Genomic DNA, 14709 nt, shown 5'->3' with positions numbered 1-14709 from the left:
CAAATGACACGTTCTTTTCTGCTATTTATTTTTAGACCCTATAGTCACAAAATGCGGTTCCAATTTGTGACCATGTCACACTCTTAATTTATGTTGTTAGGTTAAATTTGTCTAGATGCATTAACTAATTATGAGATGTTTGATTTAGCTTATAACTTCTGTTTGCAGATATATATATATATATACACACACACACACACAAACTCATAGTTGAAGAAGACAAGTGATCTTATTTGGACTGCAACAAATTAAAAATAAAAAATTTGTAACGTGACCTCTTTTTTTTCCCTCTTTTTTTTAAGGGTTATGTGATAAATCCCCTACAAATAAAGGTGAAAATAGACTGCAAAAATAAGTATTAATCTATATATAATAATACTTAGTAATATATAAACCATTAACAAGAATAATACATAACTTCATCATCATTTACTAAAAGTCTATGATCAAGTATATTTAGCTAATGAGTTTTTCGAAAAATTAAATTTGACCTATTTAATAAAACGAGCTAAACCGAATTGACCCTAAAACAAGTGGAGCCACCATTGGTAACTCGGTCCAATTCCACCACTGCTTATACATTTATCAATAAAAAAGGTAACCATTATAAATTAGGAGTTAAAATTCTATCACTTCATGCATCCCAAAAAGCTCAAAATCCACTAGATTGCTGAATCCTTGTCAAACAGGGATGATGATGCTCGACAATGTTATGGTATTCATTATCTCAATCTCAATGACATGTAACTATCACTTCGGCTCTTGTAAATTAGTATAAGAAACAACCAGAAAGATTAATAAAATTAACCAAGTTTTATCCATAATAATATATGAAATTAGCTACAAAAAGCATAAACTGCGTCAAGTCAACTTGCATTGTTCATCACATCAATCATAATCTAATCCTTTTGCATTGTTCATTACATTAATCATAATCTAATCCTTTGCTGATAAGCAACGAAATGGTAAACGCAAATATAAAGCACAAATTCAAACAAAATTGGTCCCTTATATTGTACCCGATATTCAAAGGTCTTGCACACTCAAACCTGCACAAAGCAAATACAATGAGTCAATAGTTACAAAACAGAAAGAAGTAACAGGGAAAAATCAATACAAGACTAAAACATGGCAGAAGCATGGAGAAATTCTTGGATACCCAAGAACACCATGTGGATTGTGCTCATTCTATCATTCGCCGTGAGCACATCCAGATCATGATTAACCAGAATCTAAACCATTGTTTTCCCTAGACACAACGGAATCTTATACTTCAATAAATTGGTTTCCCATTATAACGAGTTAAACCTCTGAACTTCCAACCTATGACATCAACTATCTATACAATTCATACAATGTACATAAATTTTTTCCACTAGTTTCTTGGAAGACAAGAATAACAACTAATAATCACATATATCAGCAATAAGATTTCTTAAAACTAACCTGGAGGAAGTGATTGCTTCAACTTATCGGCCTTCTCAAGGTCAAAAACACAGAGGGTATACAGGTACTTGGAGCAACGAACCTTGAACTTGACCACATCTCTGCTCCGCTTGATTTTCACAGAACGCGCATCCTTCCTACGGGCTGTGAGGAGGAAGTCCTTAATCTCATGAATTTGCTTCGGCTACATAAAACCAATCATGAGAGAAAAAAAAAAGCTTGAGTACCAAACTACCAAAGGTAAAAATTTAGAGCAAGTTCTTAAATCCATTTCATCCATTTTCAAATCAAGTAATGACATTCGGATATTCCCCTTATTTTTGTTGGTAACATATTCTCTTGACCCGAGTTTATATCTTTAATGTCTAAATCCCTCGTTTCAACAATAAAATACATTCAATATATTATTCTCAATTGCCAAAATACAACACAAAATGACAAAAAAAAAACTTTAAGAGCTTACAAAAACATAAAAACTCCAAAACCTAAACAAAACATATTGAGAAAAGTGACACTAAAAAATTACACACAATTCAGAATTCAAATGAGTTATAATGACTTCAAAGTCAAATTATTTATATTTGGTACTTTCATACAAGTGATTTTGACAGAACCAATTCTACAATGGCACAATCCCATTTGAGAAAGAAGCAAACTTGAAACTAAAACAAGTCTGCAAAACAAGCACAAGTCACAAATTACACTCAAGTAAACTATTACACACCATTTTACAAATTTGGCTAACAACAATAGCTAATCAGTTACCACCACGTAAAATCCGAAGCTCATAAAACCAATAAGAACACACTAATTCCGAACCCTCCCTCCAAAAAAAGATCAATCGTAGATACATAAACTATGAGGATCGATAATTTGCAGAGAAATCAAATTGAAATACCATTTTTCTGACTTCGCAACTATTGGCACGGGCGACAGCTCCTCCTACAGCCCCAATCAGTGACAACAACGATTTTTAGGTTTAGGGTTCATAAAAGTAAACCCTAGACGTTGAATATCCTTCAAATATTATTAAATGACGTTATTATCCTTTCTTAAGCCCGGCCCATTACTACTTATGGTTTTAGGGCCCAATTTGCTTATACAATTAAAAGAAGCCCGTAATCAGAAACAAAAAAAAAATCAAACACAACTTATGAGTTATGAATTGAATTATGATTCCCCAAATTAATTTATTTATTTATATATAATTACCTATATATGACTAAAAAGGCAAATAACTTGTTAATTTTTTTTGGTGACTTAAAAGAAAATAAACAAAAACTAAGAACGAGAAAAAAAATAAGAAACTGCTTAAGAAAGGCAGTCCCGCTGAATACTATTCTCAAATTCTTTCCAAGGCAACGGAAGCTCTACTTGGGGAGAAAGGGTCCTCATTGCGGTCTTTGCCATGATGTCTGCTACTGTATTTGCATCTCTCAAGATCAACCGAAGATCAGCACGCCATTTCCAAGACATGATATCTCGAATTTTTAACACCAAAGGATCAATAAACCCAGAGCAATCTTGTAAATTATTGACAATAGTAAAAGCCTCCACACAATCTGTCTCACATATAATGTCTCTTTGTCCCGAGTCCCATGCTAAAAGAAAGCCTCTCCAAATAGCAAACAACTTTCCTTGCAAAATGCTACGACTCTCAATTATTCCCAGACAGCCTCGTTGCCACCTTCCCTTCCAATCTCTGCTAACACAAGCAAAACCAACTCGAGCACCACTGCCAGGATAGCTAGCATCACAATTAATCTTAAAGGTACCCACTGAGGGGAATCCAAGAGCCACTAATGGTTGAGGGGATAGACAGTCGTTGCAACTCAAAAATATTTCGGAGCTCCTTTTCCAAGGACAAAGCCATACCAATCACCTTGTCTGTGATCCAATGGTCGTGAGGATGAAAGATCTCGTTATTCCTCGAACGCCAAATCCACCAGAGACCAGAAAAGAATCTAAAGGGACGCTGTTTGTGTAAGAACCAACTCATCAAATCCACTGGTTGATCGGAAATCCCTAAAGCTTGCCAAACAAGTTGGGCTTTTGGACAATCCCGAATACAATGTAATACCGATTCCTGACCTGAGAAACATCGTGGACAGCTATCCGTGTGCGTAATGCCCCCTCCTAAAACGAAATGCAACAGTAGAAAGAGCCTCCCGAAGATATAGCCAGGCCAAAAATTTGTACTTTTCCGAAACATGTTGACGCCAAAACCAAAATAACTTGTTAATTTATTCCCGTGTTCCCGTAAATGGTTCAAATATGACACCAAATATACATTTTAAAGGAGGAAATATCCACTTTGATAACTCATTCAATTTCATTTTAACATAACTATTAGAAATTCATTTTTATACACTATTTTGTAAAAAAAAAAAAATCACACAAATAATAATTGTATATTGTTAGATTAGAAAAAATAATTTTTATTATTTAAAAAATTATCTATACCTATAAATTTATTTAAATAACTATGTAAAATTTATACAAAATTAAATTCTGACAATTATATAGTTATTTTTTTACATATCGTCGATTTGTTAATAATAATAATAATAATAATAATAATAATAATAATAATAATAATAATAATAATAATAAAAATAATAAAAATAATAATAATAAATAATAGAATAATGCTATATAATTAATAAATATTATCATACAAAAATATATAATTTATATTTATATTTATTAGAGTTTATATACATAAATTAATTTAATTTGTATTTATATTTTTTAGAATTTATATATATAAATTAATAAAATTTATTTTATTAAAAATAATTTAATATTTATACTATAAAATAATAGCTAAAAATATTAAAAATTATTATTTTTAAGACTGCATTTGTTTCTAAAAACAGAACAAGAGACAAAAGATAGAGACACAAAATTTTATACTCTTATATTTTGTTTGATAATAAATTTGAACAAATTTTAAAAGTTTAATTTATTTTCATTTTTTTATCCAAAAAATTTGAGAAAAAAATATAATAATAAAAAATATAATTATAAAAAATTAATAAAATTAATAAAAAATAAATTATATTCTTTATTAATATCTTTTTCTTTTTTATTAATACAAAATATACTAATTCAAAATATAATATTTTTATTTAAATCTTATTTATCAAACACTATTTTATATTTTTATGTCTTTATATCAAGATTCTATATCTATAAATAAAGGCAGCCTAACAGCTTCTGAGAATAATAAGAAAGGTTTTATAACTAAATGGTATCTTATTTGATTGAAGAGCCTGATCTATGACGGATGTCGGTTATTTGGTCCGTTCCCAAAGTCACAGCCCACACGCTTGGTTGAATTCTTCATCTTACTAAATACTAATCAATTTCCACATTGACTCCAACGTACCACGTTCCAACTCTCTCAAACATATCAAATCATCAATTCTTTTTCGATATTATACAATAATAATAATAATAAATTAATAATCATACAAATATCAATTTTCATTACATAGTGCAAAATTTGGTTATCAATCTAAGCGCATTTGATAACGTAAACTTTCAATTTAACCCAAAATTTCTGTTTATTTTTTTCTAAAATTTTAACATTATCTCTTTTATTCACTCACACATCAACCCTTCACATGAATCAATAGAATCGTACACAACAACAATAACAATGGACTACTCACCCGAAGAAAAAGGTTGAGAAAATATATAATTCCTCAGTTCATAACGGTTAAAAAAAATTCTCTTTATTCTAAGCAACCCCTAAAGATTAGAACAAAACACAAGTCGCTCACACGTTGTTTTCTCCCTAGTTCTTCTGCATTAACATTATCAATTTTGATTTAATTGTTTCATTCATTCATATTTGCTGCTGAATCTCACTCATTAGGTAACACTTCAACCTCTCTGCTGAATCGGATTTCACCATGTGAAAACAGTGAAGAGAGTTTGTACGTACATCTTTTTCTAATTCAGGTGCAAAGTCCCTTTATTTTTATTTTATTTTTCATTTTCGAAATCAAGAGTTTGCATTTGCATGACCCTGCTCTGTTTTTGTTGTTTCCTCCCTCCTCTGTTTTTCTTTTGTTGCTTCTTCATGTAATCGTGACCCTCAATGAAATTTTCGTGATATACCCAATTGTTATTCTATGATCATGAGTTACAACAAGGGTTTTTTTAATCCAAAGGTGGTTTTTTTAACGGAGTATTTTTGTGTTCTGTTTTCTAAGCTTATGCAATCTCTGTTCTGGGTTTTCACCAAAATCTTCATGAGGTATATTGAATTTTCAATGTTCATCGTTGATAAGGTAGTCTCTTTTTCTTATATTTAATATACTTATTTTTTATGGTTGCCTTTTGTTTTTGTTTTTGTTTTTGTTTTTCCTTTCTAGGTATTATAGTTCTAAGGGAATGAGTTCTGCTTGTTGTTCTGAATTTCCCTTTGAAGTTGATCAAACCAATCCAGAAACCGAAGCTGAGGGGGATAGTTATTATGGATCATGTGAAGAAGATACAGAGGTGAAGTATGAGAATTTTGATTCTGCTTGTGATTCTCTATCACATGAAAGTAATCAAATTGATTCTGAAGGCTGCGAGGGCGAAACAGAAGTTGAAGCAGGGCCAATGAATGAATGTTGCTCTGAAACTTTTGTTGATGAAGGTGTAAGTTTTGGACTTGAAGAAGAAGAAAATGAAGAGGAACCATCAAAGTTGGTTTTCAAATTTGAATATCAAAGTTGGGATTGCAACTTGGTTGAAGAAGAATCCAAGGAAAGTTGTGATTTTGTGGAGAGGGATGATACTATTTCCTCATGTACCAACAAGTATCAGATCTTCACTGGGGCAAGTTTCAGCCAGTTCTTGGATGAACCACAAGTTGAAAATTTCACTGTGAAAGAGTTTTATGTCCATTCAAATGGTGATGATTCTCCATTTGAAAATCAAGTTATCATTGAGTCCAAAGAAGGCTTTAATGCAGAAATTCTTGAGAATTCCACTCAAAAGGTGTCACAAAATAAGGTCAAGGATTCGGAACCAGTTGCTGAAGATTTACCACATGAAGATGATGATTTCATATGCTCAAGTATTGATTCAGATTCTATGAATTTTATGGGAGAAGAAGGTTTCTTGTCGGAAGCAGACTTCGGAACCAATATTGATTATTACACATTGGGGAACCATCATGTTGGTGAGGAAAATGCAGACCTAATAACAGATGAAGAAGAAGATTTGGATTTTTTGGATGATAAAGATTTGGAGAATTTAGATATTGGTTATGAGCCTGATGATTTTGCCGAAGAAGACGAAGATATAATGAATGAGCTTAGAAAGATTGAAGAAGATTGTGCAAAGGAAAAGTCTTCAGGTAAAAATTTTGAAGGATCATTGAAGAACAATTCAGATAGTTTAGCTGCTTTTGATGGTGAGGATTCAAGCCGGTTCGACACACTTTGGGAGCATCAAGATTTGATAGAGCAGCTAAAGATGGAGCTGAAGAAAGTTAGAGCAACTGGTTTACCTACAATCCTTGAGGATTCTGAGTCTCCAAGGATCATGGAAGATTTGAAGCCATGGAATATTGATGAGAAGTTCCACCATTGTTCCAACACCAATGATCTTCCAAAATTCTATAAGAGTTACAGAGAGAGGATGAGGAAATTTGATATCTTGAATTACCAAAAGATGTATGCTATAGGTCAGTAAAATTTCTTACCCTTTTCTCCTTTATTTTTCTTATTTTATTTTCCTTTTCCTGGCTTAACTCTCAAACTTTGATTTTTAGGGGGTGATTAAAGTTTTTTATTAGATAGTATTATGATAGTGTAAAAAGGTTTGTGCCTTTTTCATAAACAAATTTCATCTATCTTACATGATCATGAAGACCTAACTCATCTATATCATTAAAAGTAGAGAGTGTTTTTGCCTTTTTGGACCCACTAAATCTGGTTGGTTGAGCACTAGGAAAGCATGAATTTATAGAAATACCCTAGTAGCTTTTTGGTTGAATTTATCAGTAAATAGTTTTGTCAAATGTTGATGCAATTCTTTTTATTTTTGTTTATTGTAACAAGGAAGATAGAGGTTGAATTTTGGGGGGTGCCATTAAGGAAGGGATCAAATTTTCCTCCCACATGCATGAGTTTTCTGTTGATTACATAAATGCTTGTCTTCTTCCATAGTAGAATTCCCAACAACCATAGCTTCTACTAGTCTTCTTCATTTTCCCATAAGACTAGTAGTAGTAGTAGTAGTAGGTTTCCTCAAAAAATGATTTTATTTATAAAAAAAATTAAAGTTCTAGAGAATTATATATTTTGTAATTTTAGAAGGTGTTTTTAGAACAAACAATTTTACATATTAAATAAATAAGCAAATATGTGTATCTACTTAAGTAGACCTATCCACCTTCTCCTTTCTACTCATTTAAATGATCATATCAAAAAAATTGGCGTACATTAAATTTGCACTTCCCATTTTCTACTGGCATGAAATTTGGACATTTGCTTATTGTGGCCAACCTAGCTTTTTGCCTAATTTCAAAAAGAAACCTTTTCCCTACAATGAGCTATCAATGATTGTAATGCTTCAACCACTGTTCACATGACTCTTCTTTCTATTTTTTTTTTTCCTTTTTTTTTCCTCTATGAATCAAATCTTGACATGCAAGATAAGTTAGAAAGCTACTCCCATAAATTTGCTTTCATTTATCATTTTTTAGTATATGATTGTGGAAACATATTTAAAAAATTGTGGAGAAATATATATTACACAGAAAATGTATTAAAAATTGACTGTAACATGAGGAGAAAATATTTTTATAAACTTCTCTTGTGGAAAATTATAGGTTTTTTATCATCGAAAGATCCGCTCCAAACACTTTCATGGCATAAGAAATCCTCTTCTTTTGCCATAAAAGACATTCTTCGTCGGCCACAGAGCGGCCGGCGAAAGAACAAGGAGTCAGGGGACGCGACGAACAAGTTCATGAGGGAACTATACAGTGACTTGGAAATGGTTTATGTGGGGCAATTATGCCTTTCTTGGGAGTTTCTTCAATGGGAATATGAGAAGGCATTGGAGCTGTGGGAAAGTGACCAATACGGTTTGAAAAGATTCAATGAGGTTGCTGGGGAATTTCAACAGTTCCAGGTTTTGATTCAGAGATTTATAGAGAATGAACCTTTCCAAGGTCCACGAGTTGAAAACTACACCAAGAATCGTTGTGTCATGAGGAATCTTCTTCAAGTTCCACTCATTAGAGGTAATTAATACACCACTAACTACTTTTTAGATAATTTTAACATTAAATTATCAAGTTTCTCTCACTAAAAATATGAGGAGAAAAACTTTTACTATTTTTCTTTTGTTTTCTTTTTTTAATTATTGGAGATAGGATTGAATTTTTTTCTCAAATTTTAAGTTACTTTTTAGGAAGAGAGTCCTTTTATTATGCATGAGGAAATTGGATGTGAATTTCATCATAGAGAACTACTAATTTGACTTTCAACCATATTAGGGGTACATTACAATTAGTCATTAGTATAAAATATATATTAAAAATAAATTAAATTAAACATGTATTTATATACAAATACATTAGTGACTGATTTTAGTATATAAATAACATTATTTTATAGTTAAAAGAAAACAAATAACCCTCAATTATAAAGATAAAAAGTCTGAATCACCCTTATCTTTCCCTATTTTAAGTAAGGAGAATTTAGACTTTTAAGTTGTAGTAGTTAGTTATATGCTTTTTTTTTTTAGTTGTTAAAATAGTATTTTTATTGATTATATCATATATCTCATCTTAACAAAAGTGAAAAATTGGTAAAGAGAGATATCTATGACTCTTGTAATTTCCACATCAAGATGATTATCTTCTCATATTCTAAGACATTGGTTAGGAAATTAAATAAACCAAAATTTGTAGTATCATTAAACCAAAGTTTTAAAGCTTTTGATATACTGTAATCAATGCATTTGCATCTACTAAACACTGGTAAAATGCTAATGCATTACAACTGGTTGAGTGTTACTGTTTGCATCATTGACCTACAATAATATAATAAATGAACATTTTCTATTGTCACTTTAATTGTCCCACTTTCTGAAATGTCCCTTTAAGCTTTTCTTTGATGATAAGGGGACCATAATATATACATAAATATAAATGAGACAAACAAATCCCTTATGGATATAGATCCTTATTTAATTGGTTATGCATGCAGAAGACAACAGTTCCAAAGATAAAAAGAAACAAAGACAAAAAGGAGGAGATGTCGTAGCAGCAGATGATGAGTCTATAATAATAACAAGTGACATGTTAGTGGAGATTTTGGAAGAATCAATCAGAACAATTTGGCGTTTTATAAGAGCTGATAAGGATGCATCTAGCTTCACACTTAAATCTGCAAGAGAAACTCATCAACTCATGCAATTACAGGATCTCTCAGATTCACAGCTTTTACTAGAAATTCTAACAGATCTTCAAAAGGTAAAAAATAATAATAACAATAATAAAACTTTTAATAATTAAAGCCACATATATAGTTTTTAATTATGTGGACATGTAAATTAGTTTTTCTCTTCACCAAATGACTTTAATTTCGTCATTTAATTATAATAATAATGTTTTAATTTGCAGCATCAAACATAATGAGAAGGATATCATTAATGTTTATTTAGGTGTAAACTCAAGTATAGTTATTTTTCATATAAAGTTGATAGTTAAAAATTATTAGATTATTTAATATTTTTTTACTAAATTATTATTTAACATTTTTCAACTATTAATTTTATATGAAAATATTTATACGTGAGTGTTCAAAATTTACTTATCATCTGTTTTTCTTAGCCAATGTTAAATAATACATGTGATAAATGCTCGAAATATATTATATAAACTTTTCTAATACTAAAAAATGAGAGTTCGTTCCAAGTTATTTGGGTCGAATAATCTACTTAAAAGTTTAGTTTAAGAAAAAAAATGATTTCCTTTCTTTATAAATTAAAGGTTGTATTTCAAGTCTAGTTATTCCTAATATAAATTTTTAGCACTAGAAGAGTGAATTTGTTGGTGGTTTCGGTGTATATATATATATATATATATAATAGGTTTGGTCTTGAGTTGTTGTTCTTTTTTAGTGAAATGATGTTGTTTTGGATTGGCAGAAGGAAAAGAGATTGAAAGAGTTATTGAGGAGTGAAAGCTGCATATTGAAGAAACTTAAGAAGCATGATTACGATGAAGATGGGACAGATCAAGTGCTTTATTTTTTCTCTCAAGTGGATATGAAATTAGTTTGGAGAGTGTTGAACATGTCAAGAATAACGACTGATCAACTAGCATGGTGTCGTAGTAAATTGAACAAGATCACTTTTGTAAATAGAAGGATACATGTTGAACCAACTTTCTTGCTTTTTCCTAGTTGATCTTCATCATTCATATTACTACTTCTCCATTTTTTGTTAGAATATATATGGTATTATTATGTCATAGAAACTTTGATCTCTTCTATTTTTCTATTCCATGGTTTAAAGGGTAAATTTGAGTAAGCAAAAGGATAGTAATTAGTAGGAGCTTATGTAACCCAAATTGGATGTGGTAATAGTACCGTTCAACTAATGCCATTTCAAGTTTAAAGATGCATTGTAGCTTCAAGTACAAAAAATAAACACGTTCTTGAGCAAGATCAACCATAAAATGTTACTATAGTTACAAAATTAAGATGTCCTAAAAACTTTATTTAATCTAATAGATTTAAAGTTATGAGATTACAACTTAATATAAGATGAAAGCTCAATTTGGTTTTTAGCAGTTTAAGAATTTAGGGGTTCGATTAGAACACTAATTATAATAAAAAAAATTAAGAATAAAGTGACAAAAGATTTACACTTTAGACATATTATTTTCTAAAGGATTAAGTACTAAAATCATCTCTAAGATAAGGAGCGAAAATCAAATTCGTCCCTGAACTTTTTTTGCTATTAAAATCATCCCGAACGCTCAGAAACACTTTAAAATCATCCTCAAGTGAATTAAAAAAATTTAATTACAATTTTGCCCCCTAAACCCTTTGACGCTTCGTGTTTTATTCTCGCAAAAGGGCTTCATTCTCTGAGTAACGTTACATAAGAAAAATTTGATCCTTCACCTTCAATGATGTCCTAACAGAGTGAGGGCTGGCCTGAGGAGTAGTGTCACTACGTTTGCATTGCGTGTGAAAGAGTGGGAGAGGAGCTCAATCTCGTGGCAATCATCTTGAATAAGGTACGTGTGCAGCATTTGTTTCATTTTTTTGGAGCTTGAACTTAATAATTTGTCATGAGTATTTGTTGGTTTACAAATGGGAGTTGTGTGTGATTTTTGTTTGTAGGTTTTAGGTGATGGAACCTTTAACCTGACTGTCTACCATGGTGGTAGATTTGGATATGACAATGGTACATTGGAGTATATAGGGGGACAAAGGACAGTGATCGAAAATGTTGATATGGATTGCTATTCTATTTTTGAGGCATATGCTGATGTGGGACAGTTTGGGTACACAAAGAAAAAGATTTCAGCTTTCTGGTATAAGGACCCAAGCTCTGAATGGTTAGAAAAGGATCTAAAGTTATTTGAGGGAGACAGAGATGCCATTGAGATGTGTAAAATAGCGGAAAAGAGGGGTCATGTTGAGCTCTATGTGGTCCATAAGGTTGAGGATGCTGAAGAATTTTCCGAAGTAGGGTTTCTTGATGTTGGAGGCCAGGGTGAACAGGGTCAGGAGGCGGAGAGGGGCAATGATGAAGAGGTACATAATCAGAATCAGTTGGTGATTTTTCAGGGTGAACAGAGTCAGGAGGTGGAAAAGGACAATGTAGAGAAGGTTAACGAACGACATAAATTGAACCCGGAGGAGCAGGTTAAATCAAATAATGACGATGATAGCGATGATGAGAATTTCATTCCATCGATGGTGAGGTTGACAGTGCATATGATGTGATGTTTACAGACAGTGGAGAGGAGTACGGTGATGAGAGCAGATTTGATGAAGCTAAGTAAGAGGTGGGACGGATGGTGATCGGGTTGATAAAGGAAAAGGGGTTGCAGGAGGTGATTTCAGTGATGAGGAGGTCCACCAGGTCTAGATAATCATCTCAGCCCCAACCAGCCACCACCTCATCTAAATCCAACTCAACCCATTCCAGGTCCAAGCCCACATCATCATCAACTAGGTCCAACAGTCCACCAGCAGGTACTCTCCACTGAAGGCCCAAGAGAAAGTCCACCAGAAGCACCACACAGCAACCACCAGCACCAAAGGAGAAGGGTGCATCCACCTCCAGCCAACCAGCCAGGACTGTCACCTTCAGTCACAGAATTTCACTTCATGTATCTCCAAGAAAATTGAAGCTCATGGCAAAACTTCCACCAAGACTTTGGAAAAAATTTTAGACTATTGTGAAAACATGAGTTTTGTGCTACTATTAATGTACTGTTGATTGAATAGACACAATATTTGTGACACTTTTTTTGGTTTGTTTGAAACTTACATAACATGGTTTATGATTCATCTTTCTTAGTGAGCAACAGAGTTGCTCTAGGTTTCTGTATGTCATAGAAATCCAGCTTTTGTTGTTGTTTTTTTAAGCCTAAAGACTATATTTTGTTCTGTGTCCATGTAATGGAATTGATGGTGACTGAAGTTTTCACCTTTTGGTGTTATTTTTCTATTCTTATTAATGAATTACACATAGTTGTGTTTTGCCTAATATTATTCTGGTTCTGTTTGATGAATTTCCACCTTTTAGTTGATATACTGTAAAGTTGATTAACACAACTCTTCAGTCATAATTTTTAGGCTAACAGATAAATTTTCCTTTCCAATTAATTGTCAAATTACAAGGGCATCATTTCACTCACATAATTAATCACCAAAACCCTAAACCAAATCCACATGTTCATTCAAGACCCAGTACAACTCAATTTACATAACTCAGACACAATGAAACAAATCCAAACTGAACCCTAAATTCTCCCCTAAAATAACCCATCCAATCGTTCCTAACACTGCAGCAACCTTGAACTTCCACTCAATGTCCCTCACTTTTGCTTTCAGTGCCGCAACTTTTCTCTTCATCCTTGCAACATGAGGATCCTCACTCTCTGCTTCTGGGTCTGCCTATCGGAAGAAATCACACTCCTCTTGGATCTGCAGCAACCCACCATAGTCAGTGTCTAGAACAAACAATACATTGCCATCGCCGACCTACAAAAACTTAAAACCCTAACCTCATAGTAGATACACCCCCAAAATCGTCGCCCAGGGTTGTTCTTTGTTCCCGAAATTCTAAGCACGGGTCTCTCCCCATGTCACACACAAGCTCCCTCTTCTGCGCAGACGACCGACTCCGACACGACCGTGAGTTCTCGGCAACCATGGCTCCACTCACCTTCGCAAGCCCTAGCTCCTGCTCTGCTTCGTTGGTTAGGGTTGACTGCTCTGTTTTAATTCCAACCCTCCCCAAACCAATTATTTATAAAAATAAATAAATAAACAAATAAATTAACTTTATTCATTAAAAGCTCCAACAGATAGTAACGGCTGAAAGGGCAAAAGTGTCCAAAAATTTTGTTTTAAGGAGGGAAGGATGTCTTTAAAGTGTTTTTGAACGTTCGGGATGGTTTTAATAACCAAAAAAGGTCGGGGACGAATTTGATTTTCGTCCCAGACCTTAGGGACGATTTTCGTACTTAACCCTTTTCTAAAAGAAAGTACTAATAAAGACCTATAAGATAACAGATGTAAATATATAACTTTTAAATTAACTCTTATAATTATGATAAATAGTTTTAATTTAAACTAACTTGTCCACGTTTGTTATCCTAAAAGAGTTTATTCGCACTTTTTTTTAAACTAATCTGTTCGAAATATAAATATTTAGAATTTATTTATCATTTTACTCAAATTAAATTTTGGATTTTTAATATCCCATTGAATTACAAGTTTAAACATTTTCTCTTTAAAAACCTTAACAAGTACCCTAACAATGTTTGTTATCCAAAATACTTAAATAACAATATGATTTTAATTTTTTTTTCGGTTTACAATATGATTTTAATTTGATTTACTATATTTAGTTTATATTTGATAATGATTTTGGTTTTAGACAGTGTTTATTTTATCAAAAATAATTTGTTTGGTTCAGACCCAATTGATTATATTTAACCTAAACTGTTTTTGGTAGTAAACAAATTTAGTAGTAACATTGCTACTTATTTTA

The 14709-nt window shown here is 32.1% G+C and overlaps 2 protein-coding genes across 8 annotated transcripts; one reads left to right on the top strand and one right to left on the bottom strand.

The window, feature by feature from the left end:
* Positions 1-782: 782 nt before the first annotated feature.
* LOC130976262 (60S ribosomal protein L38-like) lies at positions 783-2447 on the bottom strand. Its single transcript, XM_057901076.1, has 3 exons — positions 2345-2447; positions 1447-1630; positions 783-1049 (listed from the first exon to the last, which is right to left on the bottom strand). Exons 1-3 carry the CDS (start codon positions 2345-2347, stop codon positions 1027-1029), a joined length of 210 nt encoding a protein of 69 aa, XP_057757059.1. The 5' UTR covers positions 2348-2447; the 3' UTR covers positions 783-1026.
* Positions 2448-4999: 2552 nt separating this feature from the next.
* On the top strand, positions 5000-10955 carry LOC130972970 (uncharacterized). Of its 7 annotated transcripts, none has more exons than XM_057897326.1 (6): positions 5002-5390; positions 5832-5958; positions 6029-7135; positions 8285-8701; positions 9672-9937; positions 10615-10955. In XM_057897326.1, exons 3-6 carry the CDS (start codon positions 6064-6066, stop codon positions 10873-10875), a joined length of 2016 nt encoding a protein of 671 aa, XP_057753309.1. In that variant the 5' UTR covers positions 5002-5390; positions 5832-5958; positions 6029-6063; the 3' UTR covers positions 10876-10955. The 7 variants fall into 7 exon arrangements, with proteins under 7 accessions (XP_057753305.1, XP_057753307.1, XP_057753303.1 ...); XM_057897323.1 differs by having other exon boundaries at positions 5120-5135; positions 5330-5415; positions 5832-7135; XM_057897325.1 differs by lacking the exon at positions 5002-5390 and adding an exon at positions 5670-5713.
* Positions 10956-14709: the final 3754 nt, after the last annotated feature.

The sequence above is a fragment of the Arachis stenosperma genome, chromosome 4 (assembly GCF_014773155.1).
Source record: "Arachis stenosperma cultivar V10309 chromosome 4, arast.V10309.gnm1.PFL2, whole genome shotgun sequence".
Lineage (NCBI taxonomy): Eukaryota > Viridiplantae > Streptophyta > Magnoliopsida > Fabales > Fabaceae > Arachis > Arachis stenosperma.
This window is presented reverse-complemented; position numbering and strand designations above follow the sequence as displayed.

Bases quoted from the DNA above. Each gene is read 5' to 3' on its own strand.
- LOC130976262 (XM_057901076.1), bottom strand. The intron at 1,050-1,446 runs GTTAGTTTTAAG...TGCTTTGTGCAG, and splicing joins GAAGCAATCACTTCCTCCAG to GTTTGAGTGTGCAAGACCTT.
- LOC130972970 (XM_057897319.1), top strand. From the start codon at position 5,589: ATGATCATGAGTTACAACAAGGGTTTTTTTAATCCAAAGGTGGTTTTT. The intron at 5,714-5,831 runs GTATATTGAATT...TTTCCTTTCTAG, and splicing joins TTCACCAAAATCTTCATGAG to GTATTATAGTTCTAAGGGAA. The intron at 9,938-10,614 runs GTAAAAAATAAT...TTGGATTGGCAG, and splicing joins TTCTAACAGATCTTCAAAAG to AAGGAAAAGAGATTGAAAGA.